Source organism: Hemicordylus capensis, chromosome 1 (assembly GCF_027244095.1).
Source record: "Hemicordylus capensis ecotype Gifberg chromosome 1, rHemCap1.1.pri, whole genome shotgun sequence".
Classification (NCBI taxonomy): Eukaryota; Metazoa; Chordata; class Lepidosauria; order Squamata; family Cordylidae; genus Hemicordylus; species Hemicordylus capensis.
This window is the reverse complement of record NC_069657.1, coordinates 197,512,328-197,540,178: the sequence shown is the minus strand read 5'-3', so window position 1 is coordinate 197,540,178 and position 27,851 is coordinate 197,512,328. Positions and strand designations below refer to the sequence as shown.

Below are 27,851 nucleotides of genomic sequence, written 5' to 3'. Positions count from 1 at the left end.
CATCTCCCCTTACTTTGACTATTGGCTGCTTTCATCAGACAACAGAGAAACCCTGCTCTCCCAGGTTCAGTTCACACTGGATCTACTGGTGGATTGGAGAATGACGGTAAACCTAAAGAAGATTGTCTTGACACTGCTGATCACAGATCTGATTTCCACCTTTGTTCTCAATCCAAAGCAAAGGGCATGATCTGTACAAAGACTCCTAGGTCTCATGGCTTCCTGCACAGCTACTTTGCCGTACGTGATGTTTTGCATGTGCAGGCTCCAAAATTGGTATCTTTTGGTGTTCAAACTGAACTTCGACAGCCAGAATGTGTGGCTGCTACTTTCTCCGCCCGTCTTGAAATCATAACGTTGATGGACAAAACCAGACCCTCTCTTGAAGGGCATAACTTTTGAACTGCCGATGCCATCCATAACACTGATATCAGACGCTTCCTTGGGGAGGAAGGTTGGGGAGCACACTGCAGGGGCCTTCATGCCCAGGGCGTCTGAACCCACCAACAGCAGTCCTTTCACATCAGTCTTTTGGAGCTTCTTGCTCTGAAGTCCTTCCTGCCTCTGCTTCAACACTGAGTGGTCCAGGTGCTCCTGGGCAATATGACGGCTATAGCCTACTTGAACTTGAACTGCCAAGGCGGAACAGTCTTCAGGTCCTTGTGCAACGTAGCCCTGCAGCTATGGGACTGGAGCATAGCTCATCATGCCTACCCAGTTGCCCTTCATTGGAAAGCATGGACAACATTCTGGCGGATGCTCTCAGCAGGGACTTTGGCCTTTCCAATGAATACGAGTGGAAGATCAACCAATCCCTGCTGGACAACACCTTCTACCATTGGTGGGTTGCTCTCTTCGCCACTCAATTGAACAAGAAGTGCAGGTTGTACTGCTCAAGAGTAGTAGTAGTTCTGAACTCTATGGGCACTGCCTTTCAAATGCCATGGATGGAACATTTACTACCTCTTCCCTTCCTTTCCCCTTCTCTTGAGGATCATGGGCAAGATTCGATGGGAAAACACTTGTTGCATTATACTCACCCCATGGTAGCCAAGGCAGCCATGGTTCCTGATGCTGCTTTGGTTGTCTCAGCCTTCACCAATGCTTTCCTTTCTGTCAGAACCTTCTATCTCAGCAAGGGTGTCGTGTCTTCCATCCTGCCATCCAACTGTTGAATCTTACGGGCTGGAGAATCAATTATTAGATGCTATCCTTCTAAATGAGAGAAAAGAATCCACCCACAGGGACTACATGTGCAAGTGGAGACTTCTCATGCTGAAGCCAAAGGCTTTGACCCATTTAACGCTACTATCCAGTAGATCTTTCTCTACTTAACGGGTCTCAGACATTCTGGCCTATCAAATACTTCTATCAAAGTACATCTTGCTGCCCTTTCTGCAAGACTCTCAGCCTGGGATTGACACTCAGTTTTTCCCTATCTGGATTCTAAGTGATGCCTTAGAAGGTGTGAACAACCTCTTCCATCCTATCTGAGAACTCATCAAGCCTTGGAGTCTCTCCTTGGTCCTAACCTCTCTCACTGAACCCCCCTTTGAACTGCTCCTCTGTGCTAGCTTCAAGTTATTGTCTCTGAAAGTGGCCTTTCTCGCCATTATGATGTGTCAGCGAACTGACAGCTCTGTGCGTTGACTCTCCATACACTAAATTCTACCCTGACAAGGTTGTTCTTCGGAAGGACTCTTCTTTCATTCCAAAGGTGGTCTCCAATTTTCATTTAAATCAATATATCATCTTGCCTACTGTCTTCCAGAACCTTTCCACCCTTCTGGAGAAATCGATGCATTCAATGGACATGAGATTATCCCTCCTTTACTTCCTGAATCAGACAAAACCTTTCAGGTGGTCAAATAAGCTCTTCATCTCTTTCAAAGGAGAGAATAAGGGTTGCCCTATCTCTAACAAAGTCTGTCTCATTTATTGGTCCAATTTAACTTCCTTTGCTACAACCAACAAGGGGTTAAACCTCCCTCGAAGATCAGGATACACTCCACTTGAGTCATGGCAACATCGGCAGCTCATACGACTGGCATCAGCATGAAGTACATCTGCAGGAAGCTGCCATATACTGAGTTAGAACATAGGTCCATCTAGCTCATTATTGTCTACCCAGACTGGCAGTGGCTTCTCTGAGGTTGTAGGCAGGAATCTCTCTCAGCCCTATCTTAGAGATGCCAGGGAGGGAACTTGGAACCTTCTTCTCTTCCCAGAGCGGCTCCATTCCCTAAGGGGAATATCTTATGGTGCTCACACATCAAGTCTCCCATTCATATGCAACCAGGGCAGACCCTGCTTAGCTAAGGGGAGAAGTCATGCTTGCTACCACAAGACCAGCTCTCCTCAGGCTTGCCTTTTGTTAAGCACTCAGACATCCGCTCGGCAGCAGAGGTCAACTTTGGTTGGGTGGGCCTCAAAAAAGTACTCTGAACAGTACTCCATCTTGGTGAGCTGATTAATCACCGAGGTTGTGAGGGAACATGGATCACCTCAAAGATAAACAGGTTGCTTACCTGTAACAGGTGCTCTTTCTGGTGATCCATGTTCACTCGCAACACCTTCCCAGCCTACCCCGCTGCTAGGATACCTCCACACTTATAATGACTTACCCGACTCCATCCATAGACATTCCTTTTCACTCATTGCATTAGCTGATCAGGAACTGAGGAGAATGGTGATCTCTTACCGAAAATAACAATCATACCACATGTGCAATTCGGCAGAGCTTAAGAGCGCCTCTAGGAGCTTGGAATTCTATCGCAAGGATTACTGTGCAGGTTCAAAACCTTGGTTGTGAGTTGAACATGGATCGCCAGAAAGATCACCTGTTACAGGTAAACAACCTGATTTTCCCCCTACAACTACTGGATTGGTGATATACCTTTACAGTGTGACATCTGCTGCCCAAATTAGACTATACATTAGTTGGGCTCCAGAGTTCATTTTTAGTACACACAGGAGCTCCTCATGTTCTTTCCCTCTCCTTTCCAGCTTATCTGTTTTAGTCCACCAGAGGCCGTTACCAGCATTTTTTCATGAGTGATATATTAAGTTCCATAGGAAACTATATTTGGAAGTATGGAACAGGACTGTTTAGATCCCAGTAGATCAGAGAGCTCTTAAACTTTTTAATATCAATGCTAAAACTGTTTTTTCCCTTGCATGTTAAATTACTTCTTTAGCATATTTAATTGTTAAGTCTTAGAATATGCTTGTAGTGTTAAAAATCACTACACTAGATGAAACCTCATGTTGAAACATCTTATGTCTGGAATGCTTTTAGATGTCCTATTTGTTTCCATGATGCTGCTGACTTAAATAATATGTAGGTTTCCCCCCTTTCTCTAGTACTTTGCCTAAGAATAGGTAAATAGATTTTACTTCATGGTAGCCACCATAACTATTAAATGTTGCTAACGCTTTGTTTCCATAAAATACTTTATAATGGCATGATTATAGCATTGGTTGTGCAAGTAAACCATTGGTTGAACCAATATCATGATATATACGAAACATTTTTAAGTTGTACAGGAGAAGCTCGTTACTCGCTGGGGTTCTGTTCCTCCCCCCTCCGCCCCATGTAACGGAACTGTGTAATGGAATTGTGAGTAATGAGGCATTATTCCTATGGGGAATGAGGGGTTAGTTTACTTTTGCACAAAAAAGTTGTAAAAACAGCCTACTGCTCTGCGAGATCTCCTTGTGCACAACATTGTACCCCAGACCGTAAAATGCCCTCCAAACAAACAAAAAATCACTTGAAAATGCTTATTTTATTAAGAAAAGAGTTGAAAAAGGCAAGAAAACAGTAAAAAAAAAACCCCACAGAAAAATAGTACCCTACCTTGCTCCATGGGGTCTCCTTGTGTCCAGCAATGCCCCCAACTGCCAAATGCCCCCCAAAACTTAAAAAAAATCACAGGGAATTTTTCCCCCTCAAAGAAACAAGCCACACAATGGCTCCTGGTGACAAAATGGAGGGCGGAAGTGACTTCAGCAGTCACTTCCAGCCCTCTAGGAACCTTCAATACATTGGTTTTTAACCCTTTAGTATCCACGGATACTGAAATTGGGTGTCAGAGGTTCTCCTGTATGTCTCATGTTGAATGCATGCTAACTTCATGTTCCAAGCTGATAGATAAGAAAGCACATTGATGTCTTAACAACTCACTTCTAGCCATCCTTATTAGAAGCTATTCTCCTTTATTAGAACTATAGCAGTTCAGCGCAAACTTTTGTAATTTACTTGGACTAAGGATTCTGTGGCACTTACTCCTATGTAAGTGTGCATAGGATTGCAGCCTTATTCTCCAGTTGACTTTCAATTCCTGATTTGTTTTATTGCTGCCTTACAAAGCATAACCAGCCTGTGGCACTTTTGCCATGCTAATTCTGTATTGGTCAACAACCCTTTGCAAATATTTTCTGAATATATTCACAACTATTTTTCACAAAGGTTTACTTTGATTTAAGTATTTGTTTTCAATCTCTTACAAAAGTTGATTTGGGAAAAATACTTAATACAGAATTTTAGGGTTTGCCTTTGCAATTAAAGTTTGTTTGTGAGCCGTATGACTGGTGGCCTCATATTGGGGTGCAGAGATATATTGACGGACCCATCCATCGAATCCTTTGGGACCAGGGTGAGCATCATGTTCCAGAGGTCCTGGTTGCTGCACTGACCTTTTATTTAAAGACACTTCAACTTAATAGAAAAAATTGCAGTGGTATAATCAATGTTCTCTCTAATTTTTTTCATCTGTGTGCAGAATGAGTTTTGTTCTGAGCGTCAGAATCAAGGCAGTGTGTGCGCTTGTGCATTCAGAGTGTGGCCTTCCTGGTTCAACATGAGCAGGAACTAAAATTAACTAAGCAGACATCAAAAACTGTGTGAGTGCACGCACACATGCATGCCTTAGAGCAGGGTTTCTCTACGTGTGGGTCCCCAGATGTTATTGGACTTCAACTCCCATAATCCCCAGCCCCAGTGGCCTTTGGCTGGGAATTATGGGAGTTGAAGTCCAATTACATCTGGGGACCCACACGTTGAGAAACCCTGCCTTAGAGGGAACAGTGGGTGCTATTATAGGTTTAAGTAAAGCTAGTGAGAAATCTTTTTTTTTAAAAACCCAACCTAATAATCTTTCAAATGTAAATCTATTTTCATTTTACAACTCTATTTTTGTATCCTTTTCTAGTTACAACTAAAACATGCAGTTACAGCAGCTGAAGTTAACCAACTTAAGGAAAAGGTATGTTGTTCATATTTAATATCATTGACTGACATCCTGACCCTCAGCAATGTGTTTCTGATCTTACAGAGTGTAGGGATGTGCACGGAACTGGTTTGGCACTCCTTATCAGTTCCATTGACCGGCGTACAAACCGATTTGGAGGGTGGTGGTGGTGGGGGTTGCTTTAAGTGGCAGGGAAAGCACTGCCTACCTGTCAACCCCCACCTTGTTGCTTTTCCCCTGCAGGCGCTCTCCCAAAAAGTGGGGATGGGGCTGCAGCATTCCCACGCAAATGGCCAACGCAAGTCTGTCCCCCGAAACAGGCTGGCCTCTGTGCAGGCGCAGATCCCATGTGTGTCAATGCACAGAAGACCACTCAAAGAAACATCATTACTTCGAAGTTGGATTGCGGTCAAAAGACTGGGAAGATACCTAAAGTGTACTGTATTCTATCTCCTGTTGTAGAATCCTTTCCTGCAAACTCCTATTCCTTTTCTTCTTAGTAAGCTGGTATACTACTGCAGCACAAGATGCACTTCTTTCTTGTAGTGCACTCTGAGTAGGAGAGAAGAGAAAGGAGTTGCCATACCCCACTTTATATAGGTCTTTGACACACCAAGCATGAAGATTGGGTCATTGCCTCTCTACTAATAGAGATAATATTGGATTAGGACTGCCAGATCTAGATCCTGAGAGGGCTTCTATGCTTTTAACAATTGCATGGAAATAATTACTTTGCCTAGTACAGTATAGCTTTTTACATCACAGTGGTGCAGTGATAGAAAAAAACCAGTTGTTTTTGTTTTAAATCTGTACATATTTTAATATCAAGCATTTTAACAAAACATTCTAGGGACCTCGCATACAGATTGACTAGCTCCTCGCTATGCCTCCAACTGCCCTGCACATGTTCTGTGCTTCCGTTTATTTTTTGGCAGTTGGGGCATGCTCTTGTTCAGTTTCTATTTGACCGCCAACGCATCAATACCTCATTTCTTTAGCTCCTTGGTATCAATAGATTCTTAAAGATTATGTTCAGAAGATACTGACAAAGACTAAAGGACTGTTTAAGGAGAACGCATAACTAAACAGATTACAAAAAAGAAAAACGAAGCGTGTCCCGGACTTGTTACGTTAAGCGCAACTAAGGATTTCTGGTATTGACCAAAGGACTGGTAAAACGATGCCTCTAACGCTTTATGAATGGGAAAAGGAAAAGACAGACAATTTGAAGAACCTAGTTGTGTTATGGCGACTAAGTCTACAGTTTAAACAACATTTAAGTGCTGCTCAGAATGCTGGGCAAAACTGCCAACTACAGATAGCCATGAAGCGTGCTTATTCTGTTTAGGAGACCTGCACAACCCTGCGACATGTAAAATATGTTGCTCATTCTCAAAGCAGACTAAAAAACCGAGCGCTTCGACTAAGGGCAGCGCTGTATGATGAGTTGTTGCAGCCACCTATGCCAAGACCAGCATATCCTTCGACATCAGGATCAATGTTGAGCACGGTAGAAACACCTCTGGTGGAACCTGCAGAAAAGCAGTCAAAAGCCACCTCAGAGCAGAAGCAGCACGCTGTCGCCGACGGCTGTACAAATACGTACCTAATGCACTGCCCTCTACCCAACAGCTTGGTAGTAGAATGTGCAACCTCTTTGAAAGGGGGAGAGCATCATACGTCACCTGCTGAAAAAGAAGGGAGAAAGATTGATGTGTTAGGGCGAAATATATATTCCACCTCAAGCTTATCTATTAAAATAGCTAATTATGCAGCATGTCTATGTAGATACCAACATCATCATATGAAGGGAAAGGACTATTTGCTGAGACAACTGACACAACAATGGAGTCATGGAAGAAATCGAAACACAGAGCAAAAATGTTTATGGCTTCCACAGCCACATCACGAAATTGAACACTTGGCCAGCAACAACAGCGTAACATGTACAGACAACAAGATACAGGTTGAGAATCCTTTATCCGGACTCCCGAAATCCAGAAAGCTCCGAAATCCGGACACCAAGCTGAGAAAAACAAAAACAAAAACCCGCTTATACTTTGCACTTAGATTCTTGACCTGTAGCTTCAACCACTCACAAAGCCCCCAAACCAATCCCAGCTCCAACTCAGCAGCTAACAGTGGCAAAGCAGCAAAAGCCCCTGAACTAAGCAGCACCCGCAACTCACGGAGAGGCAAAGCAGCATCTGCGGCTCCGTTTGCAATGGCGGTTGCCCGGCCCCTCATCGGCCTCGGCTCCTCTTCCCTTCCCACATGGATAGGCACTTTCCTGGTGGCATTTAAGGGCATTTGCAGGCAGGGCAGGGGCCAGGGAGGCAAAGCAGCACTCGGGGCTCTGTCTGCAATAGTGCTCCGAACAGGGCAAGAGCCCTCCTTCGGGGTGGAAGCAATCCAGTTTTGTGAATGGGATTGCACTGCCACTCACATGCTTTTCAAGCCGGTCTGCGAGAGGGGAAGGAGGGGAAGCGGGAAGGAGCTTGGCTGGAAGGTGGGAAGAAACTTCAGGGGTTGTTGGAGGGGGAAAAACCAGTAACCTTTCATGTCCAAGATATTTCATTTATGAACATGTTCTGAAATCTGGAAGAAACTGAAATCCGGAACACCTCTGGTCCTAAGTAGTCCAGATAAAGGATTCTCGACCTGTAGAAGGGATTCTAGGAAGCGATACCGCCCCTATCAGAAAAATACATATTTTGGGCAAAGACAAAAAGGCCAAGGCACTAAACCAAATAGAGATCAGAATAAACAGACTCTTTGATGGTCTGGTCCACCCACCAAAAACAGACTCTTTGATGGTCTGGTCCACCCACCAAAAACACCACTAGTAACACCAGTAACATCACCCAGAGCACACATCAGCATCTTTGCGCCTGCTGGCAACTCCATCCAGCTGGCAAGTCATGCTCAAGCATGGCACCACATAACATCAGATAAATGGGTGTTGAAGATTATAGAGACTGGTTACACGATAGAGTTCATAACTTTGCTACACCAGTGCTATTGAAAGAAGTTCAGATGTTACTTCAGAAGCAGGCAATTAAGCCAATGTGGTGTGTGGACAGGCTGTCTGGTTGTTACTCCCGGTATTTTCAAATCCCCAAGAGGGATTGGGGAATACGGGCTATAATGGACTTGAGAAAGCTTAATGTGTATATTCAGACATGCAAGTTCAGGTTGACAACGTTGCAAGGAATTTTGTGTCTTCTATGCAAGGAGGACTGGGCGGCAATGCTAGACTTGAAGGATGCGTATTTCCATGTCGGAATATGAGACTCATCGCAAGTTTCTAAGATTCACAGTAGGCGATGCAGCATACCAATATACTGTCCTGCTATTGGGTTGTCAACTGCACCACAGGTGTTCACAAAGATGATGGCAGTCATGGTGACATACTTAAGAACAGAGGGCATAGTGATCTTCCTATATTTACTACGCTCATGGTCAGCAACAGCAAATAAAGGTTACTTTCGCAGATCCAGTTTGTACTACACCTACTGGAAGTTCTAGGCATCAAAGCTAACTGGAAGAAGTCACATCTAGAACCGCAGAAACAGATAAGTCACATAGGCGCAGAGCTGGATATGCATCAAAGAAGGCTTACTTGCCATTAGACAGATACCAACAAATCACAGACATAACTCACCGGATCACCTTGACACAACAACAAACAGTTGCCACAGTGTTCTACACGCGGCTGCGTACCTTACAAATGTGCTATCTGGAAAATACAGCTGCTGTACATGCAGTTTTATCCACATAAGGTGGTAATGCGAATGGATCCCCAGTTCAGACCAAAAATACTAACAGAATTCCACCAAAATGAGGATATAGTGCAACCAACCTTTTCCCTAAACCCAGAAACCACTGGAGAAAGCCATGCATTCCTTGGACGCCAACGTTGCTGTATTAACTGGACTCCACAAGGAACCTAAGGAAAACAAACAAGTTGTTTATTATGCATAAGGGGAGGTCCAAGGGTCAACCAATATCAAGACAAGGACTGGCCCAATGGTTGGTCCAACTGATAAGGCTAGCGTGAAAATGTCAAGTAAAGGATCCACCAAGGGCCATTTGAGCACATTCCACAAGGGCATATGCATCTTTTGCAGCCAATCTAGCAGGAACTGAATGGCAAACATTTGCAAGGCAGCAACATGGTCTTCACACCTGTAACTTATGATCTGGAGACATTATAATAAGATATGCCATTTACTTGTGCTTGTCGAAAAAAGCAAATTTTGGAAGGAGTGTTTTAAAACAGGTGCTGCCATAGCTACAGGGACTACTGTGTCCGCCACCAGTTGGTAAGCTGGCTAATCACCCATTCATTATGAATGCAACTGATCACGATTGAGATAAATAGGCTGTTCACTTGTAATTTATGATCTGGAGGTGATCCATTGTATTCATAAAACCCACCCGGACCTCCCCGCAACAGTATTAAACAAACAAATATGGACACTTAAGAGATTGTCAATACATGGCGGTCTGCAGGAAACTGAACAAGAGCACGCCCCAACTGCTGAAAATAACGGAAGCACAAAGAATGTGAAGGGCAGTTGGAGGCATAGCCTAGTCAATCTGTCCGCGAGCTAGTCAATCTGTCCGTGAGGTCCTACACAGACGCAGAACCTCCATTCCTTATGAATGCAACGGATCACCTCCAGATCATAAGTTACAGATGAGCAACCTGTTTTTACTTATTATTTGTTGGTTGGTTGGTTTATATACTGCCTGACTCCAAAGGCTCTAGGTGGTTCACAAAAATAAACACAAGAAAAAATAAACTATTAAAACCAGCAAGTTAAAAATTTAAAACATTCAGAGTACTAAACTTCTGGCTGAAAAACTGTGTCTAAAGGGCTCTTTTGAAGGTTGGCAAAGATGTTAAAACACAAATGTCTACAGGGAGTGCATTTCATAGCCTAGGAGCGACTACAGAGAAGGCCCACTCCCAAGTCGCCGCCAGATGGCGGTGGCTCTCTCGATCTCAGTGTGCGGTGGGGATCAGGCAGAAGGTGCTCTCCTAGGTAACCTGGTCCTAGGAGAGCACTCGGACCTCCGAAAAGTATACAGTGTACTGTGCTTGATTGGCCAGCAAACTCGCCTGACTTGACCCCATAGAGAATCTATGGGGCATTGCCAAGAGAAGGATGAGAGACATGAGACCAAACAATGCAAAAGAGCTGAAGGCCGCTAATGAAGCATCCTGGTCTTCCATAACACCTCATCAGTGCCACAGGCTGATAGCATCCGTGCCACGCCGCATTGAGGCAGTAATTGCTGCAAAAGGGGCCCAAACCAAGTACTGAATACATATGCATGCTTATACTTTTCAGAGGTCCGATATTGTTCTATTCTTCAATCCTTGTCTTCTTGGTTCCATGTAATATTCTAATTTTCTGAGATTGTGGATTTGGGGTTTTCATGAGCGGTACGCCATGATCATCACAATTATAACAAATTAAGGCTTGACTTATCTCGCTTTGCATGTAATGCGTCTGTCTCATATATCAGTTTCACCTTTTAATTTGCATTACTGAAATTAATGGACTTTTGCACGATATTCTAATTTTCCGAGTTTCACCTGTAAGCTGTTTAGAACTTTAAAGGTAATCATCAGCACTTTGTATTTTGCCCAGAAACTTATTGGTATCCATTGCAATGAATCCAGTTGCTTTAAAATAGGCATAATATGATCTCTCCAAGATGCCCCAGAGACTAATCTAGCCACTGCATTTTGAAGCAACTGAAGTTGCCGAACTACATACAAAGGCAACCCCACATAGAGCGTGTTGTCAACCTAGAAGTTACCAGAGAGTGCACCACAGTTCTGAGATCACTATCTTCAAGGAACGGACACAGCTGTCGTATCAACTGAAGTTGATAGAAAGCGCTCCTGGCCATAGCCTGAGAAACCAGAGTGTGACCTGGATCCAGAAGCACTCCAAAGCTGTGTACCTGTTCCTTCGTGGGGAGTGCAACCCCATCCAGAACAGGAAGATCTATCATGTCCCTCAAAGTATGACCCCTTACCATGAGTACCTCCATCTTGCTTGGATTCGGCTTCAATTTATTATCCCTCATCCATACTTAAGGTGTGGTGGCAAATTAATCAATAGCATCAAAATTAAGCCAGAGCTACTTGTCTGGAACACGTTGCTTGCTAGTGATATAGTGGAGAGTAGCATAAACTTAGGTAGAGCACTTACCTAATTTTTACCATTACAGGCAACTTGATAGGAGTCTTCCATATTCTTTTGTATTTGTAGCTAAGAATGACCTTTGATAGTTTGTATCACAAGAGCAGTCTGAAATTTAGAAGCTATTTTGGATATTGTCAGTATTATTTTTTAATTTAAAATATTTCTATACTACCCAAAACTTGCATCTCTGGGCGGTTTACAATAAAAATAATTTAAAATGTTAACTCAATTAACAATTAAAATCATTTAAAATATTAAAAACATTTAAAACCCAATATTAAAAATATTAAAACTATAAATCTAATTAAAAGCCTGGGTGAATAAATGTGTCTCAGTTCCTTTTTAAAAGTTGCAGAGATGGGGAGACTCTTATTTCAACAGGAGCGCATTCCAAAGTCCAGGGGCAGCAACGGAGAAGGCCCGTTCCTGAGTAGCTGCCAGACAAGTTGGCGGCAACCGCAGATGAACTTCTCCAGATGATCTTAACAGGCAGTGGGGCTCATGGCAAAGAAGACCTTATCTTAAATACCCAGGGCCTATGCTGTTTAGGGCTTTATAGGTAATAACCAGCTCCTTGTATTTTGCCTGGAACTGTATTGGCAGCCAGTGTAGTTCCTTCAACACAGGAGTAATATGGTCTCTCTTAGATGACCCAGAGACAAACCTGGCTGCTGCATTCTGAACCAACTGCAGTTTCCGGACTATGTACAAAGTCAGCCCTGCATAGAGCATATTGCAGTAATCCTGCCTACAGGTTACCAGCATATGTACCACTGTTTTGAGGTTGTTCATCTCAAGGAACGGACGCTGCTGGCTTTAACAGCCGGAGCTGATAAAAAGCATCTCTGGCCACTGCCTCAACCTGGGACACCAGAGAGAAGTTCGGATCACCCCCCGACTGTGTTCCTGTTCCTTCCGGGGGCGTGTGACCCCATCCAGAAACGGCAGATCAAAATCGTCTCCCAAGTTCCAACCCTACACAATAAGTACCTCCGTCTTATCTGAATGCAGCCTCAGTTTGTTTTCCGTCATCCAGTCCATTACTGCCTCTAGGCAGGCATTTAGGGAGGTTATGCCTTCTCCCGATGATGTTGACATGGAGAAATAGATTTGGGTGTCATCAGCATATTGATAACACCCTGCACCAAGCCGTCTGATGATCCCTCCCAGTGGTTTCATGTAGATGTTAAACAACATTGGAGACAATATGGAGCCCCGAGGGACACCATAGGAAAGTTCAAATTTTGAATAACAGTCTCCAAAAGACACCATCTGGGATCTGCCCATGAGGTAGGAGCAGAGCCACTGCAAAGCAGTTCCTCCCACTCCCAGTCCCCTCAGACATTCCAGAAGGATACTATGGTCAATAGTATCAAAAGCCACCAAGAGGTCCAAAAGGACCAACAGAGTCACACTCCCTCTGTCAATTCCCAATTGGGGATCATCCACCAGGCCGACCAAGGCAGTCTCTACCCCATAGCCCGCCCAAAAGCCAGTTTGAAATGGGTCTAGAAATGAAAATTGAGTTGAGTTCTCCTGTTCGAGAATACTGCTCCCCACCTTGGTGGCAGTTCAGTACTGAAGGGTGTGAGGATCATTCTACTTTCTCAAAGGACACATTTGAGGCTAGTCAGTGTTCAGTCCTTTGTATTGGTTTATTTGGTCTGTGTGACAGTGGTGTGACACTACCATGCTACTGGCACCCTCACGTCCTCCAGTGGCAGGACTGGCTCACTGCTTCACAGTCCACTCTCTACCCCCAGATGTGTGTCATTCTTCATTGCCAACACTGAGGCCCTCTAGTCTGTGTTGTGGGCATAATTCCAATGGGATATTGCTGACATCCTCTTGTAACCTTGCTTTTGCAAACTTGCAAGACCCATTCAGCTGCATTGACTGGGGCCAGGAACTCTCCTGCCCTAGGCCTAAATAAGTTGGCTTTTCCCTTGCACATCCTCGCCTCCAATCTTCCAACTACTGGAGCTTGCTTTGGGGCTACTCTGGCACCTGTCAGGTCCTAGTGTCAGATGGCGGCAGGCCACCGGAAGAAAACCAGTTGACTCAAGAACCTGAGTGCCCTGATTGGTAACTGCGGAGGACTCACACCTCTGTAACATGAATTCTACAAATTTCCAGATTTTGACTGGGAGAGTTTCTAAGAATGTATAAGGTTTAGTGTCTGTTTATTAAGAGTAGATCAATCAGTTGTTTTGTTGGCCTTCATCCAGTCTAGTGTTGTACTGGTGAAAGGGTGTGTGTAATGATGTTATACAAACATCACTTTTGTTGTAAACCATCCAGAGACTTGCGTTTTGGGCAGTATACAGATATGTTAAATAAAAACAAACAAACAAAGACATGTATGTTCCAGATTAATTCTTGTGCTACCAGAAAATGTTGACTCGTGCACAACAGGTTGCAGGATGTGTTGTGCAACCATCGGTGGGCACATACGGAGTTGCACAACATCACAGAGCAACACTGTACAGCTCCACAAACCCTCTTAAGTGCACTCAACTTTTTTTATTGTGCTAGCAGAACACGAGTCTGGGTGATAGCTGTTATGCTTATTCCCATTTCTTTTGCTATGTGGGAGACTGAATTCATTTTATTAATAATAATGAAGAATGATCATAGTATACAGGTGGCCCTTGTTATTTGTGGGAGTTTCATTCTTGCCGATAGGCATGGATACGGAAACCACAAATAATGAAACCTGGAGACAATGGGAATTGGGGAGTTAGATTCCTAGGACAAAAAAGCAAGAGGGGCAGATATAAGAGAAGAAAGGGACAGTACCTTTTATCTAGGTCTCCAGCAGTGCCCCAAAACCCTGAAATGGTTGCCCCCCCAACTTTTTTTTAAAGCAGAGCTACAAAATGGTTCTTTGCTGGAAAATGGCGGTCAGAAATGACATTGGATGTAATTTCCATGTCATTTTCGGCCACTCAAAACTGTGGATAGTCAAATTTTGCCTATTTTCCTACCCACAGATAATGAAACTGGTTCTCTAAGACCCAGTTGTGTATACACAAAACTGCCAGTGCTGGGACCACAGGTAACGAGGGCAATATATATACTGAATTTTCTAATAAATTGTTTTTGCAGTTAAAAGCAACAGAAGCTGAAAAGATTGAATGGGAGTTAAGTAAATCCCAGCTCCAGGAAACGTTAGATGAAAACAAAGAAAAAATAAAGAAGTTGGAGACTTATTGGTTAGAAGCCCAAAGTTTATGTAAAACAGTAAATGAGCATCTTAAAGAAACTCAGGAACAATATGATGTCCTGGAGAAAAAATACAACAAGGCCAAGAAGTTACTCAAAGAGTATCAACAGAAGTGAGTACACTACATTTTCATTTAATTTTGCTCATGCAAGTTTCTGCTTGTTATTTCTTAATATTTCTTACTATTGAAAGCTATATATATATATGTGACATATTGGAGTTCTGCTCGGGGTTAAAAGTAGAAACGGTGGTGTCAGTGCTTCATGTTTGATACTCCGATAATACAGCTTGAATCTAAAAGCTGTTGGAATGGGAAGCAACACTGAAGTATACAAATGGTAAACAGGGCTACTTAGGACTGCTCAAGGAAACTTGTGACAGGATTACACTGCATGCAACAGACGGGAGTATACAAGGATATATACACATACAGTACATCAGCAGATAGGCTGCTTACATTTAGAGTTTGGGGGCCTTGGAAAACATAGAACTGGTCAGGTTAAGTTGGTTAAACCTTGGGACTATCAAGCTGAGCAAGACAGGGACTATACTTAGAAATGGCTTTGACAAGTAGGAAGATGCCATTTGTTCTTCCACTAAGTGGGAGAGGCCACTGAAGTGGCAGTAGGAAGAGTGTTACTTATGGAAATGAAGTGGGATGGAGGTGGAGACAGCAAAGAAGGAATAGTTAAAGTAATAGAGTGTAAGAAATGAGACTGTAAACATGAGCAAACAAATAATTAAAGGCTATTGTATATTAGTCATCTTGAATTTTCAAATACAAAAGTTAACATGTTGATGTATTTAAAATGTAAATGCTCATTTAATACAGAAAGCTATTTTAGTATGTTTTTTAGGTGAAATCCTTCTAATTATGCAGTTGCTTACCTGTAACTTATGATCTGGATTGTGATCCATTGTAACCATAAGGAATGGGTTCTGCGCCTACGCAAGGACCTCGCGGGCTGATTGATTACCTCCTCTCAATGCCCCTCCTGCCTGCACGTGCTGTGCTGAGTTCGTTAAGATTGGTGGTTGGGGCATTTCCTTTTCAGTTTCTCTTTGACCGCCTTAGTGATCATACCTCATAGCTGTTGCTCCTCGTTAGAAAATTACCTTAAAACTACTAGATACTTGGCTTTGAACTTGGCTTTGGACTGGATTACGCTTTACTCTAGATGGACAAATTTGTTAGAAAGATAATTTGCCTTTCCCCCTTTGACCTTGAAATGGACTCCAGACTGAGTTTGCTTTACGGACTATCTGATTTGGTGTCGGGCACTCGGCCGGGTGCTTCAACGGGCTCCCCTTCAATGTCGGGCACTCGATCGGCATTGGGCTCCCCGGAGTCTGGTAGCTGCAGAACTGCACGAAAGCAGTCTAAAACCGTGCAGTCAAGTGCTACTGAGAACATGGATGTAATTTTCAAAAAGCCCAAGGATGTGTCAAAAAAGGAAAGACACAAAGATCAGGACCGCCAACAGAAGGGAACTGCTAGGGGCTTGGAAGCGCCAAAATTAAAGGCGCACTGTACCCCTTCCCCTGTATCGGCACAGGCTTTTGATGGCGACTCGGATGAGTCTGCCTCAGCTTCGGCATTCACCATGGCATCGAAAGCTCATTTTCCAACTTCAATATTAACCTTGGCATCAACATTGCCATTGCCCACGGCGTCGACATTGACCACGGCATCGACAGTTCAGATGCAGGAATCGGCCTTGACCTCGACATTGATGGTTCACCTTCCTCTCTCAACATCGATGACGACATCGAGCTCAATGTCGACATCGACATCACAACATGCTCTTTCGATGCCGACAGTGACGTTGGCAGTATCTGATCAGGCTTACAACGGACCCACGACTGACACTGGTGCCTGTGGGGGGAAGACTCCCTCATCTATTGTCTCCGGCACGGACCCCCTTTCAGTCCCCCTCTACACCTAGAACGCCAAGCTTAGGTGCGCAGGATGGAGGACATTGTGCAGGACTACGTGATTTACTTGACTCAGCTTCAAGTACTCCTTCTGGATCTACCTTCCAGGGGTTCATGAACACAGGGTTGGATGATGAACGTGATGAGGAGGAGCCGGTTAGGCTGCCTAAGACCCCTTCCTACGCGCACCTACATATTCATGGACCAGAGATACATGTACTGGCTCCAACCTTGTTGCAAGGAGAACCCTCTGCATCGGTGCACCAAGGTGTACCTTCAGTGCAACCTACCCACAGCTGCGGTTTCCGACATACTTTGCCAGGGGACTATGCAGATTACCTGCGCTGGAAATCCCTACAAAGACCCTCTGCTCCACAGCTGGTGTTGCAATCTCAGGGGCCTGTTATTCAGGTGCTGCCAGAAGCTGTGCCACAGCTATCGATAATGCAACTTCAACCTTCAGTCATGCAGCCCAAACCACCAGCTGTATAGCCGCCACAGAATCGACTGCAGGACAAGCAAATTCCGGAAAAACCTAGTGGCAAGAGGAAGCGGAAGTCTACTCCGCCGCCTTCGGAGCCGCCATCTTCCCCGGGTGATGCTAGCATGGGGGATGACTCTGAGGCTAGCTCAGAATCTGATGACGTCAGTCGGAGGTTGGATGAATGTTCCGCCTAGACTCTCTACTTCACCAACCTGAGGAATTGAAGGCGTATCACGCCCTGATAAGAGATATAGCAGAGGCGTTGGGAATGGATCTAAAATCTCCTGATGCAGATATTGTAGACCCAGTGTACAATATGATGGGGAAATCAAGAACATCCCATCCAGTTGCACTCACTATGATTCCGGCAATCAGCAAAGCAGCCAAAACAGCGTGGGAGGTCGTGCAGGTCACAACCCTGACTTCTAAACGTATTGAAAATCTGTACAGAATCAGTGAGGAAGACAATACATACCAGCTGCGCCATCCACTGCCCAACTCGGTCATAGACTGTGCCTCAGCGTCTAAGGGTGGTCACCGCCACACAATGCCTGCGGATAAAGAAGGAAGGAAGATAGATTTCATGGGGAGAAAAGTTTATAGTACGGCTAGTCTTGCAATTCGGATTGCCAACTATGCGGCCTGTATGGCCCGGTATAACCATCTCTTGTGGAATGCCCTATTGCAGGACTCCACATCTATGACACCGGAAGAGTTCCATTGGAAGTTTAACGAGACCTATGAAAGGACCACGGCAGTGACAAAGCAGCAATTACGTGCCTTCAAACATCTCATGGAAACGTAACCATTGTACGGGACTCCAACGGTAGGCATGCGCAGGCATGCATGGCTCCCTTCCACTACTCTCCAACCGGATATGAAGGACAGGGTGGAATCTCTATCGTTTGATGGAAAGGAACTTTTCCATGAAGATACAGACACTTCTATGGAGACGTTAAAGAAGTAAAAATTTACGGCTCGCACTTTTATGGTATCCTCGGGTGGGGCCAGTTCTACATCAAAGGGCCGCTCTTAATCTCGGCAGAAGCCCAGTAGATTTCAGGAGGCAATACTGGCCCTATCAGCGCAATAGAGGGTACAACCAAAAGGCAAAAGGGAAAGCAACACGACAACAAGATAAGGATTCTTCCAAACAGAGCTTTTGATGGGACTGTTTGTTCACTGCACAACCTTGCAAAACCTTACAACCAAACCGTTGGCCTGATTCCACCTCCACCGGCCAGACTATCCAGGACCCCCACCATCAGTCCTGTGGTTGCCAGAAATACCATCAAACTGGCAAGCCATCCCCAAGAAAAGAATGGCACAATATAACATCAGATCGGAGGGTCTTGCATATAGTGCAGACAGGATATGCGTTGGAATTCGAGACCAAACCTCCATTTTCAGGGCTGACATACACGCCAGCCACGGAAATACTTCAGGAGGAGGTCAGGGTGTTGCTGGAGAAACAAGCAGTTACACCTGTGCAGTGGGTGAACAGACTGACGGGTTTTTATTCCCGTTACTTCCAGACCCTGAAAAGAGATGGCAGGATCCGAGCTATAATGGACTTGAGGGGTCTCAACTGTTACATTCTGACCAAAAAATTCAGAATGATCACTCTACAGTCTATCCTGCCCCTTTTGGTTCGCGGAACATGGGCAGCAACATTGGATCTGAAGGATGCCTATTTCCATGACGGCATCCAGGAAAACCACCGCAAGTATCTCAGGTTCACAGTGGGAAGTCAGATATATCAGTACATTGTACTCCCGTTCGGTCTGTCAACAGCACCAAGAGTTTTTACGAAGGTGATGGCAGTTATAGTAGCCTACCTGAGGACACAAGGGATGATGGTCTATTTATTTCTAGACGATTGGCTCTTGGTCAGTTACAGCAGGGAACTCTTGATGCGACAAATACAAGTGGTGCACCTGTTGGAAGATCTTGGAATCAACATCAACTGGAAGAAGTCGAATCTCGACCCAGTGACTCGGGTGAGCTTCATCGGAGCAGTACTAGATTTGAAAATGGAGAGTTTTGAAGAATATCCTGCTAAATAGCAGGCATGAAACTACAAGGCACAATTACGCTTGCAAATGGAAGCACTGTCGGACTTATATGAGAGAAAAGGGGATCAAACCCTTGTGCGCAACACCACGCGAGGTTTTGATGTACCTGACTTCGCTTAAGCTAAAGGGCCTGGCCAATGTCTCTGTTAGGCTGTATTTGGCTGCCTTTCCAGCAAAACATAAAGGCTGGGATGGTTCATCAGTGTTTTCCCATCCGGAGTGTAAACGTTTCCTAAAGGGCCTCAACAACTTGTATCCACCTGTACGTCACCCTATGGAGCAGTGGAGCTTGTCTTTGGTGTTGTCAGATCTTACGGAGCAACCATTTGAGCCTCTGGCAACAATACCCATTAAGCTTCTGTCGTTGAAGACTGTTTTCTTGATAGCAATCACATCGGTGAAACGTGTAAGCGAATTGACAGCACTACGTATGGATAAGCCTTACACACAGGTCTATCCTCACTAGGTTGTCATGCGGCTCGATCCACGCTTCCGTACAAAGGTGGTGACTGAATTTCATTTGAATCAGGAGATAATCCTGCCTACCTTCTTCCAGAACGCAGAGACAGATTTGGAAAAGGCACTTCACACACTTGATGTGCGGAGGGCTCTTCTATATATTATTTAGATCGGACCCATGATTTCCGAAAGAGTAGAAGACTTTTTATCTCATATAAGGGGAGTTGTAAGGGCCGTCCAATATCTCGCCAATGCCTAGCACATTGGCTAGTGGAGCTTATCTTCGAAGCCTATAAGTGTCAAAAGGTGACACCACCCAAGACAGTGCGTGCCCACTCTACTAGAGCTTATGCAGCGTCAGCAGCCCATCTATCGGGCATCAAGATGTCAGATATCTGCATGGCGGCCACGTGGTCCTCTCAACAACCATTCATCAAACATTATGCTATAGATTTGAGGATGACACGAGAGGCAAATTTTGGGAGAACTGTTCTAAAAAGGGTATTAGCGTAGGCTACGGGTCATCTGCACCCACCTCCATAAGGGGGTAAGCTTGCTAATCACCCATTCCTTATGGTTACAATGGATCACAATCCAGATAAACAGGTTGCTTACCTGTAACTTATGATCTGGATGTGATCCATTATAGCCATAAGTCCCCCCTGAACCATCCCCACTGCAGAATCAGTTGGTGGAGGGAGACTAATTGTCTTGTGGATCATCCCTATGGGAGGTCTGCGAGAAACTGAAAAGGAAACGCCCCAACCGCCAATCTTAACGAACTCAGCACAGCACGTGCAGGCAGGAGGGGCGTCGAGGAGCTAATCAATCAACCCGCGAGGTCCCTGCGCAGGCGCAGAACCCATTCCTTATGGCTTCAATGGATCGCAACCTGTTTTTATGTCTTTTCCCCCTTACCAGAGAAGTAGAACTCACAAAAAAAGAAGAGGATCATACAAAAATTCTGGAAGAGAGAGACCAGGAGCATGCAAATCAGCTAAAAATATTGCAGGATAAGGTTAGACAAGATGACTTCAAAACATCTATATATTTATTTCTCCTAGGCATACCCGTCAATAATCCCATGTGTGGCAGCTCTCGCAAGAGTTCACGAGCAGCTGCCAATTGGCGACGGGGACAGGGGAGAAAATAGGGACACCGGCGGCAGGCAGGCCCAGCCGGCGGGAGCAGCAGGTGGTGGTGGCGGGCTACCCGGCCGCCGGGAGCAGACGACGGTGGGCTTCCCAGCTGGCAGGAGCAGGTGGTGGCGGGCCAGTGGGAGCAGGCGGTGGTGGGCCAGCCCAGCTGCCAGGAATTGGCAGGTGGGATGAGGTGGCGGGATGAAGAGGTGGTGGGCCAGTTTTCTAGCCAGCCCACCATCCAGAAAGTGCCGAGTGGGGGGTGAAAAGAATCGAGCTGGCCGGCCCACCAGCCAGAAGCCACGGGCGATGGTGGGGGGAGATGGGCAGGGGGTAGTAGGCCAGGCAGGCAGAGGAGGTGTAGAGGTTCTGCGCCTGACCCAGCTAGTTTCTTTTTAAAATGTTTAAATGTTTCTTGATCTTAAAAATTCTGTGGCAATGCTTTCAGATTACAGAGCTTGAAGATAAATTAAAAATATATCAGGGACTCCCTTATATGTTTGGAAGCAGCATTTTATTAGAGACTGCTACTCCAAGTCCTGACCAGGTCCTGACAGAACGTTTTGAAGTAAAAGATGATGTTCAGAATATCAACTCTTCAATAGAGAAATTAGATTTTTCTGGTAAGTAAACGTATATGAACTTATGTGCTTGTAAAATGTTGAAAAACTGTTCAGCATCCTTTGAGTTTTTATATGTATGTATTTTGGGCTATGTCCTTACCTTGTGCTCTGTGAACAAAAAGCTCCTCCTGTTCATGGAAGGAGACTTGTACTGTTTGAAGGGCTCCTTCCATGAGTGCAAGGAGCTTTTGTTTACGGAGCACGAGCTTAAACTGCAAACCTTCTCACTGTGAATTTTGCTGTAAAAGATGTCTGACATGCTAAAAAGTAAGGATGTGCCCGGAACTGGTCTAGAGGCGGCGGGGAAGGGTGCACTCATTCCTCCCGCCGCATTTCCCCCGCTGGCGGCTCGTTGTTTTAAAGCCCCTCGAGGTGGCGGCGGGGAAATGCAGCGGGAGCAGTGAGTGCACCCTCCCCCGCCCCTAAGGGAACACCCTGCCGCCTCCAGAATGCCGAAATGGCCCCAGTAGCTGAAACGTTTTGGAGGCCTCTATAATGGTCTCTGAATCGTTTCGGGCTCAAGCCTACTAAAAAGTAGATGTGAGTTTCAAGATGAAGCAGCTTTAAAGTTGTCAAACCTTACTGCCAGTAAGGTTACAAGGTTTGCCTCCCTCTAGAGGTAAAGGATAATTCTTTAATATGATCTACTTTTATTTAATTTTTGAGCCACCCAGAGAACAATTGTTATGAAGTGACTATATAAATAAAGTTGTTGCCATCTCTTTGTGCTTGTGCAGTAGGTTTGATTTTTATGGTTATCCATGTTCCCTCACAAAATGGGTCTGGGGCCTGTGCAGTAACTCCCATGGAAGAATTCTTCAGCTCCTCGAGGTGCTCTTTAATTCCATCTATTGCGTGCAAGGCATGTCCTTTATTTTCGACTGTTAGAGCGCCCGTTGCTCAGTTCCTTCTTGAACACTGCTGCATTCACCTCATGAAGGGTTTGCTCCTCAGTTGAGCTTGGTTCCTGTGAAAGAAGAAGCTATTGGTTTACTTGGGGGGGGGGAGGGAGAGGTTTGGACTTGGACTTGAACAGTTTAACGTTTCTTCTTCGGAGCGCAATTAGGACTTGTACTAATGGATAGTTTAAAAAAACCCTTTAGAAAATGTTCTTCTTGTTGAGCGACTCGTCCATCCTCAAATAGACACGATCAGTGTTTACTTTGTTTGGGTGAAGATCATAATGTTTGGACCTGCAAAGTCTATTTGTCATTTTCAAAAAAACCAAGGAAAAGCAGGGAACTCTTGACTTAGAGCGGCTTTGTACGAAAACATTAAGATCTCCAAATCCAATGCCATAGTTGACAGCAATGTCAGAGTCTTCACCAGGGAAAGAGTCGCAGACCCGCCCCCCAGAGAAGCAGCACTCTGAGTTGGTCTTCAAGAAGCTGGAGGATGACAGTAAAGGAGGACGTCACTGACATCATAAGGAAAGGAAATATCGGAGAGAGGATTCTCCTGATTGCTTGGTATTGAAGCACAAGCATCCTTTGACATTGATATCTGACCCAACATTGAAATTACCTCATCAAAGACTCTTGAAAAAACTTAGCAGTTATGAGATAAGGGGACAGGTTCGTGTGTGGATTGGTAACTTCTTGAAGGACAGAGTGCATAGGGTAGATATAAATGGACAGCTCTCTTAAATGGAGGAAGGTAAGAAGTAGGGTCCTCCAGGGATTTATACTGGGACCAGTGCTTTAAAATTTATTCATAAATTAATAATGTATTTATTCATAAATTGTTGTGATGCAACACAATGGCATCTTAACATTCACACAGTGACCTGATAAAAATAACTCCTGTGTGGTCAAAGTTGCACAGGAATGCTTGAATCAGCTTCCTATCTGGGTCAGAGAGGTTCTGTAATAAAGTTCCCTCATGAGCGTGGCACCTCACTGTGGATTAGAGGAAAAAGGCCAATTCTGTGCTTGGAATCATTGGGAAGGGGATTGAAAATAAAATTGCTAATTTTATAATGCCCTCATAGTATGGTGAAGCCACATTTGGTGTATTGTTTACAGTTCTGGTCACCATACCTTAAAAAAAAAAAAGGACATTATAGAAGGTGCAGAAGATCAGGGGCCTAGAGCAGCTTCCATACAAGACAAGGCTACAACACCTGGTGCTTTTTAGTTTAGAAAAAAAATGACTGAGGGGAGACACAGTAGAGGTCCATAAAAGTATGCATGGTGTGGAGAGAGATTTTTCTCCCTCTTGCATAAAACTACAACCAGGGTTCATCCCATGAAACTGATTGCCAAGAAATTTAAGATCAACAAAAGGAAGTACTTTTACACACAACTTATAAGAAATCTATGGAATTCTCTGCCACAAGATGTGATGATAGCCACCAGCTTGGATGGCTTTAAGAAGGGCATAGATAAATTCATGGAGGACAAGTCTACTGGTGGCTACTAGTCTGAGGACTATAGGTTGCCTCCAGATGTGCCTAAATACCAGCTGCAGGAGAGCAACAGCAGGAGAGAGGACATGGAGAGCTCTTGCCTGTGGTGTTCCCAGAGGCATCTGGTGGTCCGTGGTGTGAAACAGGATGCTGGACGAGATGGGCCTTGGGCCTGGTCCAGCAGGACTGTTCTTATGTTCTTATCGAAGGAAAGCCTTCATTTGACATATTGACTGCCATACCAATTTTAAATATCAACACTGGGTTTGGGGAAATCTCCCCTCACTCTCTACAGTACAAATATTCCCAATAGATATCCAACAAACACAAGCTTTGCCTTGGACAGCAGCGTCAACATCAGTGTTGGGAGCAACTTCAACACCGACATTGACTGCTCAAACGTCTAGCATGCCGATTTCGATACCAAGGATGACATTGACACTAGTGTTGATGATCCTACTCTCAGATTCATCCCCTTCAATTCCAAAGATATGGAAGACCCCTCAACAGAGTGTTGTGGGGACCACCCATGCTTTGCCTATTGTGGTGAATTTCTCACCTATGAATTCCCCAACCTATTCCGACCAGGACCAGAGACTCTAATTCAAGTCAGAAGGGACAGCCTTCACCTCCCCAACTGTGCCTGTGGCAGACAAAACTACTTTAAAAAAAAACTGGAATTCTTGATGCGTTCTACACAATCCACCCCATCAGGTTCTACCTTCAGAGGTTTTTCAATGTATGGTTTGGGTGGAGACAAGGAAATAGGAACTCCTATCCCAAAGACTCCTTCAGCATCTCCAGCTATAATGACCCCATGTCCTCTACTTCATAAACATCAGTATTCTGCCACTTGAATACGGTTTCCTTCATAGGGCAGTTTTGATGGTTGGTTAGGGACATTTTTGTCCGGTGATGGATCAGAGGGATTTTCTGTCTGTGATGAACTCTCATCTGAGTCACTGGAGAAATCATAATCATGATTTGATTTTTGCTTTAAAAAATAATAATCAAGGGGTTTTTCCGAGGGCACTGGTGAGTGGTGGATGATCCCCCACATCAGGGCTCTTATGGTATGTTTGAAGGAGAAGACATAGGGGTTACTCTTCCTGGAGATGAAGAAGTCTTTGAGATAGTTGTTCCTATGCCCTCGTCTCCATTGAAACCATGCATACTCTGTCTTCTGCTGTTGCTCCCCTGCAAATGGCCAAGGTTCTGGGTTTGGAAATGAAAATCTGACCCAAGAAGTGAAGGATCCTATCTTCACTTGAAGTCTGCGACTTCATTTCCTTGTCTACCTCTGTACAACAGGCTTCACTCCTATGCTACTGGTTCTAACAAACTACAAAATCAGCTTGGGAAGCCCCAACAGCTTCTACCTCCACTTCAAAAAGATTAGAAAACTTCTATAGGATTCAGGAAGAATCATTTATTTATTTATTTTTACATTTACATCCCGCTCTTCCTCCAAGGAGCCCAGAGCAGTGTGCTACATACTTGAGTTTCTATTTCACAACAACCCTGTGAAGTAGGTTTGGCTGAGAGAGAAGTGACTAGTCCAGAGTCACCCAGCTAGTATCATGGCTGAATGGGGATTTGAACTCGGGTCTCCCTGGTCCTAGTCCAGCACTCTAACCACTACACCACGCTGGCTCACAATCATGCCCTTTCCTTTTCAGACACTCACCACCAAACTCCTTGATGGTGGATTGCCATGGGCAGTAAATCGGGGGAAAGACATTCAGCCCCAGTAGACAAGGAAGGCAGTAAATTGGACACCATGGGCCATAAGTTCTATTCAGCATCATGTCTGCCTGTTAAGATAGCCAACTGCATGGCCTGAATGGTTAGATACTGTTGTTCTATTTGGGACAATTTCAAAGATGATTTAAAGATGTACCAGAAGGTGTTTGGGGTAAGCTTAAAGCTGTGTTAGCAAAGTCTGCTGATGTCGCTAGACAATACTTGAGCACAGCTAAACACCTAACAGAAATGGAATCCCATTTCCTTGCAGGCTCAGTGTTCCTAAGATGACTCACGTGGCTTTGGTCAACCTCCCTTCATAATGATATGAAGGATATCATTAAGGAAGCCGTTTGATGGAGAAGTCTTTTCAGCTCACAGACTGATGAGACCAATGAGAGACCAATGAGAAAATGAAAAAAAATAGTGGTACACCACAAAAACATTTACCTCTACACTATCCCAACAAGCCTACTCCCAGAAATTCAAAAGTTACACAAGATAAAAATTTCAGTAGAAGCAGTCTGATCATAAAGACTACAGAAGCTCATCGAGATACAACCTAAAAAAACCCTTGTGTACAGAAACAAAAACAATAAAGAAGCAACAAAACCAGTAAGAACAAAATCTTTGATCCCATGATCAAGTGCCTCATTCGTTCAGAAAACTCTTCCAATATCAAGCTTGCCTGTTGTTTGCAAACATGGTATCGCATAACATCAGATCCATGGGTGTTCAGTGTTATAACAGGATATGCCATAGAGTGCACCACACTCCCTGTTTTTTCAGGGATAAAATACAACCCACCCAACTTCTACACTACAGGAATCTTTGCTGGGAAAGGGGACAATAGAACCAGTTTCTCAAAGAAATCAAAGGAGGGGCTTCTACTTGAGATAGTTTCAGATTCCCAAAAAGGACAGAAGTCTCCGTCCCATCCTGGACCTACGTCACCTAAACAAATGTGTAAAACAAGAAAATTGAGAACGATGACCTTACAGAGCATTCTCCCCCACAACAAAGCTCTCTACGCATAAATTTTCTGGAGCTCCTAGCAGTGCTACATGCACTGAAATCCTTTCTTCCACTAATCAAAAAATCTTACAGATCTTACTAGACAAGACAACAGCAATTGCTATCTGAATCAACAAGGGGGACAGTCTCCCAATCCTTTTGAATCTAGCAATTCACATATGGAGCCTACACCATGGTGTACTCCCAATGGCCCTTCACATTAAGGGAGTGTCTAGACAACTCTCAGCAGAGAATTGCACTTCTGACAGCAACACAAATGGGAGATAAAAACAAGAGATTCTCCACAACTTCTTCAAAAAAAAGGGGGGAACCCTCCTATTTGCAACACAAAACAACAAGAAACGCAAACTTTACTGCTCCAGAGCACGTCTGGGGAAAGACTCAACTGGGGGATGCCTTTTAAATGCCATGGAAGGAGAACCTCTGTTACCTCTCCCCTGCCCCCCATTTCCTCTGTTATCCAAGATACTAAGCAAAACCCTTTAAGAGGACACACCATGCATTCTACTCAGCCCATGGTGGCCCAGACAACTGTGGCTTCCTATCCTACTTCGCTTGTCACAGTTACAATACTGCCGTCTACCTTCCTGTCACAATCTGTTGTCCCAGGGAGCAGGTCATGTCTTCCACCACAACCTCCAAGTGTTGACCCTGACAGCATGAAAGATCAATTTCTAGATGACATCCTCCTAAACCAAAGGAAAGAATCAACAAGGCACAATTACAAATGCAAATGTAAGAGATTCACACACTGTGAGAAAACTTGGGGATTCAATTTCTACAAGGGCTCTATCCGGCAGTATGAGATGCATGGCCTGTCTTCTCTCATCCTGATTTCAAAAGGTTCTTGAAAGGAATTAATAACTTATTTCCCCCCAATTAGATAACCTGTTGAACCCTGGAGTCTTTTGTTAGTTCCTCTCTTTGCTAAGGGAACCTCTCTTCAAACCTCTAGCCTCACTGAAGGTTCCTCTCCATAAAAACTGTGTTCTTAGTGGCCATAACCTCAGCAAGGAGAGTTAGCAAACTTACAGCTCTTAGGATTGACTCGCCTTACACACAGTTATTTTCAGACAAAGTCTTGATGCGGACAGATCCAACCATTAAACCTAAGATACTCTCAGAGTTTCATATAAACCAAGACATAATCTTTTGGAAAGAATGAAAACTTTCAGGAAATTCCACAACTATTTGTGTCCTTCAAAGGAAAGAAAAAAGAACAACCCATCTCCAGACAAAAACTTTC

At 44.4% G+C, this 27,851-nt stretch overlaps 1 protein-coding gene across 7 annotated transcripts in view; it reads left to right on the top strand.

Annotated features, from left to right (window-relative positions):
• The window catches only part of LOC128332145 (neurabin-1-like), a 160,811-nt gene that overhangs the window by 80,479 nt on the left and 52,481 nt on the right, over positions 1–27,851 (top strand). For all 7 annotated transcript variants that reach the window (XR_008310581.1, XR_008310580.1, XM_053266575.1 and 4 more), the window contains 4 exons: positions 5,214–5,267; positions 14,588–14,817; positions 20,580–20,676; positions 21,246–21,420. Coding sequence is in view for 5 of the 7 variants with exons in the window: in XM_053266575.1 (XP_053122550.1) it covers positions 5,214–5,267; positions 14,588–14,817; positions 20,580–20,676; positions 21,246–21,420 (556 nt within the window). In the remaining 2 variants the exon portion in view is untranslated. The remainder of the gene's footprint in view (positions 1–5,213; positions 5,268–14,587; positions 14,818–20,579; positions 20,677–21,245; positions 21,421–27,851) is intronic.